The following is a 19,374-nucleotide window of genomic DNA, read 5'->3' as shown; positions in this document are numbered from 1 at the left end:
TATGATACAAATTTATTTGCGGTGAATCGCGTTAAAATACAGCTATTTCCTGGCTGCAGAGAGCCTGTATAGTGGTGTAGAACACTGTGTCTGCTGTGGTAGTGAAACATTACTGTGAGTCAGTATGACACACACATTACAGGCTTCGATCTTAGAATCACTGCACACATAACTTATTTGGGCAGTTACGGGGCCAAAACTGACCAAATAACTCAAGTGTGAACTCAGCCTTATAGGTCGATGCTAGCGCCAGGTATAAAGAACCTTGCAGAGGCCCAAGATCCTAATGTAGCGTGAAAGCGTGCACTCCTTTTACACTGTTGTCAGCTGATTCCACATACAGTCAGGTCCATAAATATTGGGACATCGACACAATTCTAAAAATTTTAGCTCTATTCACCACCACAATGGATTTGAAATGAAACGAACAAGATGTGCTTTAACTGCACACTGTCAGCTTTAATTTGAGGGTATTTACATCCAAATCAGGTGAACGGTGTAGGAATTACAACAGTTTGCATATGTGCCTCCCACTTGTTAAGGGACCAAAAGTAATAGGACAAGTGGATTCTCAGCTGTCCCATGGCTAGGTGTGTGTTATTCCCTCATTATCCCAATTACAATGAGCAGATAAAAGGTCCAGAGTTAATTTCAAGTGTGCTATTTGCATTTGGAATCTGTTGCTGTCAACTATCAAGATGAGATCCAAAGAGCTGTCACTATCAGTGAAGCAAGCCATCATTAGGCTGCAAAAAAAAAAAAAAAACATCAGAGAGCTAGCAAAAACATTAGGCATGGCCCAAACAACTGTTTGGAGCATTCTTTAAAAAAAAGGAACGCACCAGTGAGTTCAGCAACCAAAAGACCCGGAAGACCACGGAAAACAACTGTGGTGGATGACCGAAGAATTCTTTCCCTGGTGAAGAAAACACCCTTCACAACAGTCAACAATCAAGAGAAGACTTCACCAGAGTTAATACAGAGGGTTCACCACAAGATGTAAACCATTGGTGAGCCTCAAAAACAGGAAGGCCAGATTAGAGTTTGCCAAACGACATCTAAAAAAGCCTTCACAGTTCTGGAACAACATCCTATGGACAGATGAGACCAAGATCAAGTTGTACCAGAGTGATAGGAAGAGAAGAGTATGGAGAAGGAAAGGAACTGCTCATGATCCTAAGCATACCACCTCATCAGTGAAGCATAGTGGTGGTAGTGTCATGGCGTCGGCATGTATGGCTGCCAATGGAACTGGTTTTCTTGTATTTATTGATGATGTGACTGCTGACAAAAGCAGCAGGATGAATTCTGAAGTGTTTCGGGCAATATTATCTGCTCATATTCAGCCAAATGCTTCAGAACTCATTGCATGGGCTTTACAGTGCCGATGGACAATGACCCAAAGCATACTGCAAAAGCAACAAAAGAGTTTTTAAAGAGAAAGAAATGGAATGTTATGCAATGGCCAAGTGAATCACCTGACCTGAATGAGCATGCATTTTCACTTGCTGAAGACAAAATTGAAGGGAAAATGCCCCAAGAACAAGCTGGAACTGAAGACATTTGCAGTAGAGGCCTGGCAGAGAATCACCAGGGATGAAACCCAGTGTCTGGTGATGTATATGCATTACAGACTTCAGGCTGTAATTGACTGCAAAGGATTTGCAACCAAGTATTAAAAAGTGAAAGTTTGATTTATGATTATTATTCTGTCCCATTACTTTTGGTCCCTTAACAAGTGGGAGGCACATATGTAAACTGTTGTAATCCCTACACCGTTCACCTGATTTGGATGTAAATTAAAGCTGACAGTCAGCAGTTAAAGTATATCTTGTTCATTTCATTTCAAATCCATTGTGGTGGTGTATAGAGCCAAAAATGTTAGAATTGTGTTGATGTCCCAATGTTTATGGACCTGACTGTAGATGTCTACAGAACCTGTTCTATTAAACGCTTTTACAAGTAGAGCCCCCCTGACAGAGTGTGGAGGGTATCAGCAGTAAGTTTGTGTTGACTGATTATTTTGCCGTTCCTCTGAGCCATCAGAACAATAACCCCCCCCAAAAAACTGATTCTGTCTGTTGAGCATCCACCTTCACTCGGTCAGCATTTGGTCAGTAATCCATCAGTTTTGCTAAAGCAAAAAAACAAGAGTGGATCCAAAACAAAGATGACAAGTGAATGGAATATTTGCATGTCTTCTGTGTTTTGTACCCACTCCTGCTTTTGGCTACCAAATCATAATCCAATTCTGATGGGACCATACAGGCCTTACTGCTGCTACACAGACAGGATCCGTTGTGCGTCTCATTTGTCCTTCCTTCTGACAGATCCGAAGAAGGGTTAAATAAATGATTATGTCAACCAGGGCAAAAAGGCAAAATAGTGGCCCAGTCATGGAGTGGGGAGGGTGGGAGAAGAGCTTGAGAAGTCCACGGAGTGGCCCAATGACATAGTGTTGAGGTAACAGCAGCATGAGGAGACCACAGAGTGGCCCAATGACATAGTGGGGAGGTGGCAGCAGCATGAGGAGACCACAGAGTGGCCCATTTAAATAGTGTTGAGGTAGCACAGTGACAGAGTGGCCCAGTGACATAGTGTTGAGTTAGCAGCAGCATGAGGAGGCCACAGACTGGCAAGGTGACATAATGTGGAGGTGGCAGCAGCATGAGGAGGTTACAGAGTGGCCAAGTGGCATAGTGTAGATTTAGCAGCAGCACGAGGAAGCCACATAGTGGTGACATAGTGTGGAGGTGGCGGCAGCAGCAGCATGAGGGGGCCACGGAGTGGCACAATCACAGAGTGTGGAGGTGGCAGCAGCATTAGGAGACCACAGAGTGGCCCAGAGACAGAGTTGTGAGTTCGCAGCAGCATGAGGAGGCCACAGAGTGGCAAAGTGACATAGTTAGAGGTGGCAGCAGCATGAGGAGGCCACAGAGTGACCCAGTGACATAGTGTTGAGTTAGCAGCAGCATGAGGAAGCCATAGAGCGGCAAGGTCACATAGTGTGGAGGTGGTAGCAGCAGCAGCATGAGGAGGCCACAGAGTGACCCAGTGATATAGTGTTGATTTAGCAGCAGCATGAGGAGACCACAGAGTGGCAAGATGACATAGTGTGGAGGTGGCAGCAGCAGCATGAGGAGGCCACAGAATGGCACAATGACATTGTGGAGGTGGCAGCAGCATGAGGAGACCTAAGTGGTGAGATGGCAGCAGCATGACGATACCACAGAGTGACCTGGTGACAGAGTGGGGAGGTGAGTGGCAATAACAGTAGCCGCTGACTGGTGGGTGTAAGAAGGAGGACTTGGCATCAGATGTGTGGCATCAGGTGGGTGGCAGCATCAGAATAGTAGCTGAGGCAGGTAGCTAGAAGAAACCAGTCTCTTTTGTCAAGGTTTGGGTGAGGCAGAATGGATTATATAATCTAATGTATCAGGCATGGGTGGGTGGAAATCCTGGCTGATCCACGCCTGATTCATCTTAACAAAGGTCAGTCTCTCCACATTTTGGGTGGACAGGCAAGTTCTCCTTGGGGTAACTGTGGCCCCCGCCGCACTGAACACCCGCTCTGATACCACACTACTGGCCGGACAACTTTTCCAGTGGAAACTCGGCCAGTTGCGGCCACAAATCCAGCTTGGCTGCCCTGTAGTCCAGTGGATCTTCAATGTTGGGGGGAGGGTGCTGTCCAAGTATGCCACCACCTTCTGGTTCAGGTTCTGCTCCAGGTCTAGCTGCTGCTGCTGGTGAGTAGTTTCTTCACTAGGTGGGTTAAGAAAGTTGCTTATCATCGACTCTAGACTCAAGCTGCTGCTGATGGAGCTGGTACTGCTACAACCCCCCACCCCTCCACAGCAGCCATGGCAGTGGAACAAGAGTGCAGAGAGCCCCCTGGTCAGACCTGCGAGAGAATGGACAATGGCGCAGATAGACAGCGGACAACTGACTAAATAGGATGTCTCTATAGTAGTTCAGTTTGTCCTCTCTCTCAGCGGGTGTAAAACTGGCCCCCATTTTGGACAGGTAGTGAGGATCCAACAAGGTGGAGAGCCAGAAGTCATCCCTCTGCCGAATGGTGACAATTCGGCTGTCACTACCCAAGCAAGTTAGCATGCAGTGGGCCATTTGCGCCAGTGGCTTGGAGGGACTCCCAGCCTCCATCTCCACTGCATACTGCCACAGTGTGCTTGGATCATCTGCCTCATCTTCCTCATCTCCCTCTTGCTCCTCCGGCTGCTCCTGCTCCTCCTCTCCTGTCACCTGTGTAGAAAAACTACCCATTTTGCTACACATTGCTTGTGCTCCAATGTCCTCCTCCTTCAGTTCAGCCCCCACAAGGCTCATGTGGCCGTCAGATGTATGTGCCACCTCTCCAGTTCCCTGACCAGCCAGATGTGCCAGCATCTGTTCCAGGATATAAATCAGTGGAATGACGTTGTTCATCCCATAGTCCTGGCGACTGACAAATAACGTGGCATCCTCAAAGGGCCTGTGCAAACGGCAGGTGTTACGCATGAGCTGCCACTGGTTGACATCGAAGTTACACAGGGGAGTACTCCTGTCCGCTTGGATCATAAAAAAATCGTTTATGGCCTTTCTCTGTTCATATAGTCAGTCTAACATATGGAGGGTGGAATTCCAATGGGAGAAAACGTCACATATCAGCCTATTTTGGGGGACCCCGTTCTGCCACTGCACTCAAGGAGGGTGTGCTTGGCGGGGTACAATTGTCTGAAGTGCATGCAAAGTTTCCTGGCCATTTTTAGGATGTCTTGCATATCGATGGAAGACTTCAGGAACCGCTTGACAACTAGATTGACGACATGCGCCATGCAGGGCACATGGCTCAGCCCTCCTTGACGCAGCGCCGACACCATGTTCTTCCCATTGTCGGTCACTATGGTTCCGATTTTGAGTTGTCGCGGAGAAAGCCAGGATTCGATTTCTTGATGAAGGACATGGAGCAGTTCCTCCCCTGTGTGACTCGGATAGCCCAGGCAAACGAGGTGTATAAAAGCATGACACCGCTGTGCCCTGCACATGTGGCAAGCTGAAGGAGCACTGTGAGGACATGGTGGAGGATGAGGAGGCAGAGGTGGACATTGTCGCAGGACCAACAGCGTGAGAACATAGAGGCGGAAGCGGTGTCACCTGGCCTAGTTGCTGGTTTAGCTGAGCAGGAACCACATTGACCCAGTGGGCCGTAAAGGACATATATTGTCCTTGACCGTAGTTACAGCTCCACACGTCTGCACTTTGACAGACACCGACAGGCTCAAGGACTGGGCCACCGTCTGTTCTACATATTTGTACAGGGCTGGTACTGCCTTTTTGGCAAACTAATGACAATTTGGGACCCTCCATCTCGGCTCGTCACAAGCCATCAGTTCTCTGAAAGGTGCAAAGTCCACCATTTGGAAAGGGAGGGACTTCAGCACCAGCAATTTGACCAGAAGCTCGTTCAGCTTCTGCGCCATTGGATGAGTGCATGCATACTGTTGTCTTTTGGAAATCACTTCGGTGATCGATTGCCAACAGAATGACTAATGAGGAGTAGGAGGGCAAGGAGCAGGAGCATCAGGACTGGTAGATGGTGGGAAGGATAGGCAGCTCCCTTCGGCTGAGGTGGTGGAGCCTTGACTGCCTAAAATCGGGTGCATGCCACTGGGTGATGCAGTGATTGCTGCTGCAGGCTGGACCACCACATTGGAGCCACGGTTCTCCCAGGCCACTTAATGGTGATGCTGCATATATTGACGCAGGGCCATAGTGCCTACGCCACGCTTCACTTTCTCCCCAGAGATTCGGCAAATGGCCATGTTCACCCCCTCCGGTGGCTTAACTAAAAACTGCCACACCCCTGAGTAGGTACCCTACTGACTCCCGGCCACACTACCGACTTGCTGGCTCCGCCGCTGCCTCACGCGCAAGCTGCCACCCTCTTCTCCTGATGATGATGAAGCCCCTTCATCACCCGGCTCCCAATTGTGATAGGCTCCCAATCGGCTACATCATCATCAAGTACTGTCTGCACATCACTGATGTCCTCCTCAACAGTCTCTGAGCCAGGTGCCTGACTGCTCGCAACACCAGCTCCCACGCCATTCTCCTCATCACTACTTGCCCGCCTACCGGAGAAAGCGGCGGATGTCTCTTCCAGATCTTGCAGTAGCTGTTGACTGTCCTCTAGTAGCGCATCCTCTCTGTATAGTGGAGCTGGCTGAGGTAACAGAAAAGGACAGAGGCAGGTTGAGGACAGGTGAAGGCACAGGGCCTGCTCCCTGGCCATGCCAACTAAGGGTTGTGTGACAAACCCACTAACTCTTGGCTGGGACGAAATGGATGACCAAGTCAACCATTCAAGAACCGCTAAGTTACTGGTCTAGACATGACTGCTAGCTGACACTGGGAGCTCAGGCCTCTGGAAGTGCTGCCACGTCTTCTTACTCTGCTGCGACCTGTGTCTGCGCCAGAAACATTTATGCCTCTGCCCCTCCCCTGTGCAGGGCCTGTCACCTCTCTATCTGACATACTGTTAGATCAAATAAGTAAATAAAAAGGAAATTAATACACCCCAAAAAAGGCTGTCATTTTGTTACTTCACCACACAACAGCAAATAATACTTTTTTTTTGCTACTAATACACGCCAAAAAAGCTTAAGAACATATAACTGCACCGCTGAACAGCAAATAAAACATTTTTTTGCCATTAATACATGACAAAAAAGGCTTTGAACATATAACTGCACAGCTGAATGGCAAATAATCATTTTTCTTTCCACTAATGCACACCAAAAAGGGCTGTAATTTTCTCACTTCACCACACAGCAGCTAATAAGCCCTTTTTTTCCCAATAATACACGCCAAAAAAGTGTTTAAAACATATAACTGCACCACTGAACGTAAAATAACACTTTTTTTTGCCACTAATACATGACAAAAAGGGCTGTAATTTTCTCACTTCACCACACAATGGCAAATAATACTTTTTTTTGCCACAAATACACGCCAAAAAAGCTTTAGAACATATAACTGCACTGCTGACCGGAAATAATACTTTTTTTGCCGCTAATCTACAGACGTGGACAAAATTGTTGGTACCCTTTGGTCAATGAAAGAAAAAGTCACAATGGTCACAGAAATAACTTTAATCTGACAAAAGTAATAATAAATTAAAATTCTATAAATGTTAACCAATGAAAGTCAGACATTGTTTTTCAACCATGCTTCAACAGAATTATGTAAAAAAATAAACTCATGAAACAGGCATGGACAAAAATGATGGTACCCCTAACTTAATATTTTGTTGCGCAACCTTTTGAGGCAATCACTGCAATCAAACGCTTCCTGTAACTGTCAATGAGACATCTGCACCTCTCAGCAGGTATTTTGGCCCACTCCTCATGAGCAAACTGCTCCAGTTGTGTCCGGTTTGAAGGGTGCCTTTTCCAGACTGCATGTTTCAGCTCCTTCCAAAGATGCTCAATAGGATTGAGGTCAGGGCTCATAGAAGGCCACTTTAGAATAGTCCAATTTTTTCCTCTTAGCCATTCTTGGGTGTTTTTAGCGGTGTGTTTTGGGTCATTGTCCTGTTGCAAGACCCATGACCTGCGACTGAGACCAAGCTTTCTGACACTGGCTAGTACATTTCTCTCTAGAATTCCTTGATAGTCTTGAGATTTCATTGTACCCTGCACAGATTCAAGACACCCTGTGCCAGACGCAGCAAAGCAGCCCCAGAACATAACAGAGCCTCCTCCATGTTTCACAGTAGGGACAGTGTTCTTTTCTTGATATGCTTCATTTTTTCGTCTGTGAACATACAGCTGATGTGCCTTGGCAAAAACTTCGATTTTTGTCTCATCTGTCCACAGGACATTCTCCCAGAAGCTTTGTGGCTTGTCAACATGTAGTTTGGCATATTCCAGTCTTGCTTTTTTATGATTCGTTTTCAACAATGGTGTCCTCCTTGGTCGTCTCCCATGTAGTCCACTTTGGCTCAAACAACGACGGATGGTGCGATCTGACACTGATGTTCCTTGAGCATGAAGTTCACCTTGAATCTCTTTAGAAGTCTTTCTAGGCTCTTTTGTTACCATTCGGATTATCCGTCTCTTAGATTTGTCATCAATTTTCCTCCTGCGGCCACGTCCAGGGAGGTTGGCTACAGTCCCATGGATCTTAAACTTATGAATAATATGTGCAACTGTACTCACAGGAACATCTAGTTGCTTGGAGATGGTCTTATAGCCTTTACCTTTAACATGCTTGTCTATAATTTTCTTTCTGATCTCTTGAGACAGCTCTTTCCTTTGCTTCCTCTGGTCCATGTCGAGTGTGGTACACACCATATCACCAAACAACACAGTGATTACCTGGAGCCATATATATAGGCCCAATGGCTGATTACAAGGTTGTAGACACCTGTGATGCTAATTAGTGGACACACCTTGAATTAACATGTCCCTTTGGTCACATTATGTTCTGTGTTTTCTAGGGGTACCATCATTTTTGTCCATGCCTGTTTCATGAGTTTATTTTTTTACATAATTCTGTTGAAGCATGGTTGAAAAACAATGTCTGACTTTCATTGGTTAACATTTATAGAATTTTAATTTATTATTACTTTTGTCAGATTAAAGTTATTTCTGTGACCATTGTGACTTTTTCTTTCATTGACCAAAGGGTACCAACAATTTTGTCCACGTCTGTATATATATATAAAGAAGGACGTATATAAGTATGTTCCACAATCACTCAAAAACGCAACCATTGATTTCAACGAAACTTGGTATGCACATCCCTTGCTACCTGGGAAGAAATCTTTTGGGGGTCACAGCTCTCTAGGACTTACCGTTCCTGAGATATTCCCCAAAAATGACCTGCATTAGTCAATACAAGCCTTCAAGTCTTTCTCTTCATAACTGCCATACACACGGTTACATGTTCCTTATCAGCCAATAGAAGCTCGCAGGCCCTTAGTCTCCACATACACACAGTTTTACTCCAGGTTTCCATAAAACCCAGCCATTTTTCTTCACTGCTGTAAGTCAACTTTAGGCTAGGGCTACACAACGACATGTCTCACGTGATAATAAGTCGCATGACACATAGGGCACAACTACACTGCTACATGTGTCGCGCGACAATTTTTATAATGATAGTCTATTGTGTTTAACTGCGACATCTGACATATTGCGACTGCGATGCGACAGTCACAGAAAATCCATCATATGTCACAGTGCGACACCATAGCCTATCATTATTAAAATTGTTGAGGCAAAATGTTGCGCGACACATGTGCCCCTAGCATTAAAGGGGCAGGGTGCTGTGGAGGTCACTGTTAAAGGGGCGGGCACTGTGGAGATCACTGTTAAGGGAGTGGGGTGCTGTGAAACTCACTGTTAAAGGGGGGGTTGCTGTGAAGGTCAAAATTAATGGGATGGGCTGCTGTGAAGGTCCCATTTTAAAGTGGTGGGGCACTGTGGGGGCGTCAGTGTTAAGGGGTGGGGGACTGTGGAGGTCACTGTTATGGGGAATACTGTCAATATCTTTTAACGACACACACAAACATTAAATGAAATATACCCATGCAAAGTCGAGTCCTTCTGCTAGTACACTATAAAAAAGGGTTTAGAACATCTCACTTCACTGCTCAAATAAAACTTTTTTTTTTGCCAGTAATACACGCCAAAAAGGGCTGTCATTTTCTCACTTCACTACACAATGGCCAATAAGCCCTTTTTTCCCACTTATACACGCCAAAAAAGGCTTTGGAACATATAACTGCACCGCACAAGGGCTAATAAGACATTTCCTAGTAATACACCCGTTAATGGCTGTATCACACAGGACTTGCACCCCAATAAACAGAACGGTTTGCTGGAGTTACAGAAGTATCATTTATTGCAAACCTAAAAGCAGCTGTATAATGGCAATTTGGATCCTCAGTCAGAACAACAAGGTGTAATAGAATTGCTCCTAATTACCCAGGCTGTACACTCCCCTATTGAACCCAGTTCTGCTTCAATACTTTAGAATAATTCCTCCCTATCCTTTCCCTACACTTCTAATGCTCTTTCCCTGAACTTCTATTCAGCAAAATAAAAGTTTTCTAATCTTTCCCTAGCGCCTGCCGACGTCTCTCCCTGCACTAAGTACACTGGAAAATGGCTGAATTAAAGATGGCTGAGGCTATTTACAGGGCTGTAACATCACAGGGGCTGGCTGGCTGGCCGCTGATTGGCTGCATGCATGGCATTGTGGGTGATCCCTCGTGTGCAGCAGCCATTTTAGGAAAAAAATTGATTAATTACCACGAAGCATGATGAAATTCGGATTCAATGCAAATCAAATTTTTCCTGAAATTAAGAGCGAATTCCACTTTGTCAACTTCGATTCGCTCATCTCTAATCATGAAGAGGGGGCATCATCATCATGGGGTGAGGGTGGCAGTGTGCCTGTGAGACAGCCGGGTGGCAGCGTGCCCACTGGGGCTTCAATGCTTGATCAGCTTGCGATTTAAAACGTGACTTTTTAGAGCTCTCTGACTACCCCTTTAACAATTGTGTAATTGTGTTACATAAGACTTAAAGGGGTTTGGCAAGAACCATTCTGCAGGACCTGCTGAAGGGAAAATGGTACCTGCTCCCTGCTGCTGGCTTCTTCTCCTGCAGGCCTGTAATGCTCTGCTGAGCTCCATTGATGTTAACATCTGGTTTGACATTGCCGCAGCCAATCACTGCCTGCAGTAGGTGTCCAGCTCCCCTTACATCATGACAAATGGTCACATGATGCAATCGGAGCTGGACACCGCCATGGATAGTGATCGGCTGTGGCAATGTGAAACCAGATGTTGACATCAATGGAGCCCAGAAGAGCATCGCAGGAGAAGAAGGTAAGTCATCATTCCTTTGCAGGTCTGGCAGAATAGAGGGGTTTACTAACCCCCTTCCCCATTCTTGCACAACCCCTTTAAAGTCTTTCTGATTACTACATACTAGCCTGAAGATTTGCTTGTTTGACTGAGGATGCTAGATTTTACTTCTGACCATGTTTAAAATAATGTAAACCTCCTTTATTGTATCGCTTTGTGCAGTATTCTACCTTTATTTAGAGTGTTAGTTGTGTTTTACTACTGTAATACTACCAGACAGCATGTTTTTTTCAACGCAGCCTTATGTGTGACTGGAGTACAACAGTAACATACTGTATATAAAAGGATTGTAATTTTCATATGGAAATATGGGTGTCTCCTGAAGAACAAAAGCTATGATCACACTAAATTAATGAGGAAACTAGGTGTGATTTTACAAAACAAGCAAAATAAGCGTTTTTCCCCATGTGAATACCCATGTGAATTATCTTTGATCATTAGTGATCTTCAAATTGAAAATGTTACGTATTGCAATTTTCTAGTTCTTTTGAGAACCTATACCATAATTTTTCAGCAATTCTGCTATCAGTCCTCATATAATGCATGTGTTCAAATCATCTGAAAAGAATATGCACAAGTATTCATCCACAACATGGAAAAAAATTATGGGAATAAGAACCAACTTTCTATATGGAAACAGCAATAGGTTAGCCACATTGAGACTAATCCTTGTGTGGGTCCACCATGCACATGAAGTGTCAGCCTAAGATGTCTGCCATGTATCTTTTTAGTCAATTTGTGTTGGATTTGACAAAACCTAGGTCTCTTGAGATAGAAAAATGTTGTTCATTTGGAACAAATCATTTTGGTACCATAACTATATAAATTATCCTTAAATTGTATATATGTAAACCTTTATGTTTGCTCTTCTATTTAACATTGTCAAAATGAAATCTGCATGATCTCATCTAATTGAGAATAAACTTGCCTTTGATTAAATGAATTTCCCCATGATGGACATTTATCACCTATGCGTTATTTCTAAAAAGTCGTGGTGAAATAGGCCTCATGCACACAACAGTATTTGTTCACGGTCCGCAAAATGGGGTCCATAGGTCCGTGATCCGTGACCGTTTTTTCGTCCGTGGGTCTTCCTTGATTTTTGGAGGATCCACGGACATGAAAAAAAAGTCGTTTTGGTGTCCGCCTGGCCGTGCGGAGCCAAACGGATCCGTCCTGAATTACAATGCAAGTCAATGGGGACGGATCCGTTTGACGTTGACACAATATGGTGCCATTTCAAACGGATCCGCCCCCATTGACTTTCAATGTAAAGTCTGGAGTTCTTTTATACCATCGGATTGGAGTTTTCTCCAATCCGATGGTATATTTTAACTTGAAGCGTCCCCATCACCATGGGAACGCCTCTATGTTAGAATATACTGTCGGATATGAGCTACATCGTGAAACTCAGATCCGACAGTATATTCTAACACAGAGGCATTCCCATGGTGATGGGGACGCTTCAGGTTAGAATATACTGAAAAACTGTGTACATGACTGCCCCCTGCTGCCTGGCAGGTGCTGCCAGGCAGCAGGGGGCAGAGCCCCCCCCCCCCCTGTTTTTAACTCATTGGTGGCCAGTGCGGCTGCCCCCCCTCCCTCCCCTGTAGTTAACTCATTGGTGTCCAGTGTGCCCCCCTCCCTCCCCTGTAGTTAACTCATTGGTGTCCAGTGGGCCCCCTCCCTCCCCTGTAGTTAACTCATTGGTGTCCAGTGGGCCCCCCCTCCCTCTGCTGTAGATAACTCGTTGGTGGCCAGTGGGGCCTCTCCCCTCCCTCCCCCTCCTAATTAAAATCGCCCCCCCTATCATTGGTGGCAGTGGAGAGTACCGATCGGAGTCCCAGTGTAATCGCTGGGGCTCCGATCGGTAACCATGGCAACCGGGACGCTACTGCAGTCCCGGTTGCCATGGTTGCTTAGCAATTTGTAGAAGCTTCATACTTACCTGAAGAGCTGCGATGTCTGTGACCGGCCGGGAGCTCCTCCTACTGGTAAGTGAAAGGTCTGTGCGGCGCATTGCCTATAGCACAGACCTGTCACTAACCAGTAGGAGGAGCTCCCGGCCGGTCACAGACATCACTGCTCGCAGGTAAGTATGAAGCTTCTACAAATTGCTAAGCAACCATGGCAACCAGGACTGCAGTAGCGTCACGGTTGCCATGGTTACCGATCGGAGCCCCAGCGATTACACTGGGACTTCGATCGGTACTCTCCACTGCCACCAATGATAGGGGGGGCGATTTTAATTAGGAGGGGGAGGGAGGGGAGAGGGCCCACTGGCCACCAACGAGTTATCTACAGCAGAGGGAGGGGGGGCCCACTGGACACCAATGAGTTAACTACAGGGGAGGGGGGCCCACTGGACACCAATGAGTTAACTACAGGGGAGGGAGGGGGGCCCACTGGACACCAATGAGTTAACTACAGGGGAGGGAGGGGGGCCCACTGGACACCAATGAGTTAACTACAGGGGAGGGAGGGGGGCCCACTGGACACCAATGAGTTAACTACAGGGGAGGGAGGGGGGGCAGCCGCACTGGCCACCAATGAGTTAACTACAGGGAGGGGGGGCGGCCGCACTGGCCACCAATGAGTTAAAAACAGGAAGGGGGTCTGCCCCCTGCTGCCTGGCAGCACCTGCCAGGCAGCAGGGGGCAGTCATGTACACAGTTTTTCAGTATATTCTAACCTGAAGCGTCCCCATCACCATGGGAACGCGTCTGTGTTAGAATATACTGTCGGATCTGAGTTTTCACGAAGTGAAAACTCACCTCTGAAAAAGCTTTTATGCAGACGGATCTTCGGATCCGTCTGTATGAAAGTAACCTACGGCCACGGATCACGGACACGGATGCCAATCTTGTGTGCATCCGTGTTCTTTCACAGACCCATTGACTTGAATGGGTCCGTGAACCGTTGTCCGTCAAAAAAATAGGACAGGTCATATTTTTTTGACGGACAGGAAACACGGATCACGGTCTCAGCTGCAAAACGGTGCATTTTCCGATTTTTCCACGGACCAATTGAAAGTCAGTGGGTCCGCGGAAAAAACGGAAAACGGCACAACGGCCACGGATGCACACAACGGTCGTGTGCATGAGGCCATAGTTAGTTAGTACATGCTTTGTCTGTTGTGATACACGTCTTTAAAGACAAATTCTATGAAATGTTCTTCATGGAAAATCTCATCATAGTGCCTCATGTTCAAGTGTTCACCCTGGTGCATATTTCCAATGGTAGTCAAATCAACAACAGCCAAACAAGCTAAATATTTACCACTTAAAGGCATGGCTTGGGGTACTTTCACACTAGCGTTTTTTGTTTTCCGTTATTGAGTTCCGTCACAGGAGCTCAACACTGGAAAAAAAAAAAGATCAGTTTTATCCTAATGCATTCTGAATGGTGAGCATTCCATTCTGGATGCACCAGTTCAGTCCCTCTTACGTTTTTTTGACTTAGAAAATACCGCAGCGTGGTGCAGTTTTCTCTTTGTCCCAAAATATTGAACACTTGCCGGAATGCCAGCAGTAATTTACATTGAAGTGTATTAGTGCTGGATCCGGCATTAAGTGTTCTGGCAAAACGGATCCAGCTTTCCAATCTACGCATGCGCAGACCTTCAAAAAGGCAAAAAAATGTATACCGGAACCCGGTATTTCAATGCATTTGTCAGAAGGATCTGCATCAGTTTGCGTCCGGATAGCTGGATCCGACAGGCAGTTCCAGCGACGGAACTGCCTGCTGGAATCCTCTGCCACAAGTGTGAAAGTACCCTTAGTTAGGCACTTAATGATGCAGCAATATTTTTCAGTTTTTCATCTCTGCACTTCGAAAACCATAACTTTTGTTCTGTCAATGTAACTGTATGAGGGCTCGTTTTTGGGTAGGATTTTTTTTTTTTAATGGCATCATAATGGAGTATAGTACATACATTGTATTGTTTAACTCTTTTTTTTCTGTGTGTGGAAAACATGTTTTTTTTTTTTTTGGGGGCATTAACCAAGCAATTTAAGTTATGCAATTGCTTTAATTCTGTGGTTCACTACAATTACAAAATGTATGTAAAAGTTATGTATTTCTAGTTTTGCATAATAAATACCTCTTTGTTTTTAGAATATACATTGTTTCTGTGTTGCTGCATTCAAAGAATTCAAACATTTCGATTTTTAACTCGATGGAGCTAAATAAGGGCTTGTTTTCTGCAGGAATACTTGTAGTTTTCATTGGTTCCATTTTGGGTCCATACAATTTTATTATCATGCAGTACTTTTTTGGGGGTCTAAAAAAACGGATCTCAGACTGAAAGGGCACAAACGGATGCCAAATGTGCATAACTAATGCACAGGATCCGTTTTTTTCTTTATTTTTCTGTTCTTCTGACGGATCAGGAGAACAGAAAAAAAACACTGATGTGAACTCTCCCTAAAACTGTTTTGCCACTGTTTCCTCTTTTTTTAGCCCTACTAGGAGACTTAAATATCTGATGTCCTGATTGCCGATAAATACACTGCAATACTAAATATTACAAATGGCAGTCGTCTATATCAGCAGCTAGAGCCACCCATACAGTCGGCAGACCTTGGTCTACAGTAGGAGTTTGGGAATTCATAGAGCCTAGGTCAGTTGGTCCTCCTCACCTCTACATTTTCTTACCTGTAATGATCTGTGTAGACAGAGGAGAAAAGGAAGGGTTAGCTATATTCAATACATTTAGCTTCCTTTCACAGGCTGCAGGGACAGCACTGAGCACAAACTACGTTACTATTAACCCCTTTATAAGCCCAGATCACTAGGGCTGTTAGTGTAAATGTATTCACCATCCTAGACCACCAGGGGTATTGCTATAAACTTCTTAACTTTTGTCAAATGCATATCTGTAAACCAGCCTTCTGAATGAATTGTTAAATTCTGCTTCAAAGTGGATATTATGACTTAAAAAAGTAATAAAAAATAATTAGGCATAAAAGATATGTAAAAATATATATTTTTTATTTCTTCCTAGGTCAAGCTGGGAGCTCCCGGACTTAAGAGAAGGACGGGTAAAAGCCATTAGTGATTCGGATGGAGTGAGTTACCCTTGGTATGGAAACACCACTGAAACTGTGACCTTGATGGGCCCTACAAACAAAATTTCCAGGTTCTCCGTCAGCATGAACGACAACTTCTACCCCAGCGTAACATGGGCAGTACCTGTGAGTGAAAGCAATGTGCCTATGCTCACCAGAATTAAAAGAGACCAAAGTTTCACAACGTGGTTGGTAGCTATGAATGCAAACACCAAGGAGAAGATCATTCTACAAACAATAAAATGGCGGATGAGGGTTGATATTGAGGTAGATCCGACTCAGATACTGGGTAAACGGGCAAAATTGGTGGGTAGGACTCAGCAGGAACAGCCAAGGATTTTAAGCCGCATGGAGCCAATCCCACCAAATGCACTGGTAAAGCCTAATGCTAATGATGCGCAGGTGCTAATGTGGAGACCGAAAAGAGGACAACCAGTAATAGTTATTCCTCCTAAGTAGGAGTGAATGAAATATCAAGAATGAGAAGAGGAAAACAAGGGATTTTCAAGCTACTTTCTAGCTTTGAGGACAATGCATGGGGATGACAAAGCTGAAACTATTCTTTGCAGTGATTATTTATTGTGCACATTTTTGAATGTGTACAAAGTTTTATACAATTTATTTATTTGACCGAAGTCAAGAGGCATTCGCCATAACTGTTTCATAGTGCCTGTGGCCAAACAGAAGTAAAAACAGATGCTCAGTTAATGACTCTACTCTCAGTTAGACTCATGTATGCGGTGCTTTTTGCATTTCTAAAGCATCACTTTGGATGAATGCAGTTCCAGGGAATTTATTAAGATTGGGATAATAAGCATTGTACAGCAATCCTGTTGCCTAACCAATACAATGACAAATAAAAATTTGGAAGCAGGAATCAGATGTTTCAGTTTTAAATATTCAGTCATTGAACTGAAGATGCCATTATGTATTAAACATAGATTGAATTTGTAATGCTTTTCAATCTGAAATTATTCCCATTTATAGTGTACGTTTTTCTTTTTATTACATTTTTCAGTTAACATAGAGATAAATGTTGCATAAAAACATTAAGATTAACATTTGTTAATCAGTTTACTCTGTTTTTTGGCATAAATATAGCCCCAAAAGTCACAATTTGAGCAAAACGTCACAAATTGCACAAAATCTTTCTGATCTGCACTCGTCTTAAGTTGGAAAGTCTTTAGAGAGAGGGCTTTGCCTAAAATGTTTAGCCAGATTTTATCAATACTAAAGCCTGAAATTGGCACAAACATTGCTGGAAATATATACCTGCTCATAGCAGGTATAAATTTAATTTTCTGACTTTGTGACAGTCCAAAATACGCCAAATTTATTACAAGGTGTGTGCCTTAAGTTTGGCACAATTCAGTTCAATAACCTTTCTAAAAGGCTGGTGCATTAAATCGGTCGCTATGTTTGTCTCTGTTCAGAGCTGGCTCTGGTGATATGCATGCAACTGTACATTATAAGAACCACGCTAAGCTTGTCAACTGTTTCCAAAAACAACTAGCAAAAACTTGCTAGAATGTAGGTCTTTGTATAAGGCATCATGTCAGTGTCAGAGCTGTGTGCAGTCAGTGTTTTTGTGGCACACAGGTACAAAGCCACATGGCAGTAGTCAATCTGTGTGCTGCATTACATCTCCATATTATGGTTGTTTGCACAAGGCATAATGCAAACTATTACTTAGGACCAATACAAGATACATAAAACAATGCATTTACAAAGTTTCTGTAAAAGTCATTATAGTAGTTCTGTAAAATTATTCTGCAAATATCCCCTATTTACAGCCAACCGCTGAAGTTGGACCCATATTTGCTGACTGTATTCACCTGGATACTGGTATGTTTTCCATTGTCGACTGCTGGTCTAAAAGAGAATGTTTAAAAAACTATACCCTGAGAAATGCCTTCTCTGTCCCTGATGACAAAAGTTGTTCTTCACTTCAGATGCAGATACTTAGCTAAAGCAAATACATAAGTAAAATGTACATTGCTTACAATACAAACAAGGGAAAGACAATATGTTAAGTATCCCAGTGGAACAAGTGTGTGTGTTGATTTCTAAGCAACCTAAAAAGCAAAGTTCTTTTCTTTAAACTTTAAATAAAAAATACAAAAACGAAATGTGTCTTGACTACCGTGATCATTAAAGGGGTTGGCCACTTTCTGTTTATTATTGACCAATGTGTCTGTGAGATGATTATATGGCACTATTATAGCCTTTGTTGGAATTCTGTACCATTCTGTATATTTTTTATCAGGCATACTTCCATGTTTACAAAGTCTTTTGTGCTGTTCACACAGAGGTCCTGTCCATAAGATATTAGAGGGTCATGTGACCAGGCAAATCACCTCCATGTGATGTCTCCTCTATTAAATACAGTGCACCTGACAACTGTTATTGTTCTGATGGGAGTTTAGTACAGGTGCAGTGTGTTTGAATGGAGGAGACATCACATGGAGGTGATTTGCCTGGTTACATGACCCTCTATTATCCTGTGGACAGGACCTCTGTGTGAACATCACAAAATACTTTGTAAACAAGGGAGTAAAATATAGAAAATGGAGTCAAATTTCAACAAAGACTATATTAATAAGTGCCATAAAGTCATCTCACAAAACACATTGGTCAACAGTAACCAGAAAGTGGCAAATCCCTTTAAAGCAGACATCCATTCCCCAAGTATATACAATGCATTTTTTCACATGTATGATGTTGTGGCCTTGTGCTAAAATAATTCAATACCTAATTGTCACGGCCAGTGGTATGTTTTGTGACACTTTCCTTCACTTGGTTGCCTGTGGCAACGTGTGGTGTTGTGTGCATGTGGTGGCAGTGTCTCAGCCCTATGGCTGATCCCCAGGACATGATTGCCACGCATGCCGTTGCCCGCAGCAACAGGTGAAGTGTGTTTGTTTATGTGTGTATTCCCCTTTAAGTGGCCGTCTTCCCTTGCCTTGTGTTTGAAGGGTTAATTCCCTTCTGTGTGTGTGAACACTGGGTGTGTCTGTTGGGTGTGGCTACTTGGGCCTATAAAGCCTTAGTGAATATCTCTACTCTGGGGGGTTGCTTCAGCCATGCTTAGCTGGAGCAGCCTCCTGTGAACTCCATCTGCCAGTGGGGGCCACCCTTGTGGTCATAAACAAATTGTCATTCTTAAGTTTATGTGATGTCCACTTGATGTTTCCTTGTGATGTTATGCACCTATGGATCTGGCTTCCTGTGTGTTTGTGTGTGTGCTGTGTCCATCTGTGTTTGGGTGTGGACACTTGCTGTCTTGCACGGGATCCAGTCTGAGTGTCTGTGGCAGGTAGGTCTGGAAGTGCTTTTCAGCCTCCTGCCATATCCATAGGCTGTTTA

At 44.3% G+C, this 19,374-nt stretch overlaps 1 protein-coding gene across 1 annotated transcript in view; it reads left to right on the top strand.

Moving 5' to 3' along the window:
* The window catches only part of FAM78B (family with sequence similarity 78 member B), a 149,387-nt gene extending 131,289 nt beyond the window's left edge, over nt 1-18,098 (top strand). Inside the window, exon 2 of the mRNA XM_044301872.1 lies at nt 15,945-18,098. Within this exon, the coding sequence (XP_044157807.1) occupies nt 15,945-16,467 (523 nt within the window). The 3' untranslated portion in view covers nt 16,468-18,098. The remainder of the gene's footprint in view (nt 1-15,944) is intronic.
* Nucleotides 18,099-19,374: the final 1,276 nt, after the last annotated feature.

Source organism: Bufo gargarizans, chromosome 7 (genome assembly GCF_014858855.1).
Source record: "Bufo gargarizans isolate SCDJY-AF-19 chromosome 7, ASM1485885v1, whole genome shotgun sequence".
Classification (NCBI taxonomy): domain Eukaryota; kingdom Metazoa; phylum Chordata; class Amphibia; order Anura; family Bufonidae; genus Bufo; species Bufo gargarizans.
Note: the sequence above shows the minus strand (reverse complement) of the source record. Positions and strands in the feature narration are given on the sequence as shown.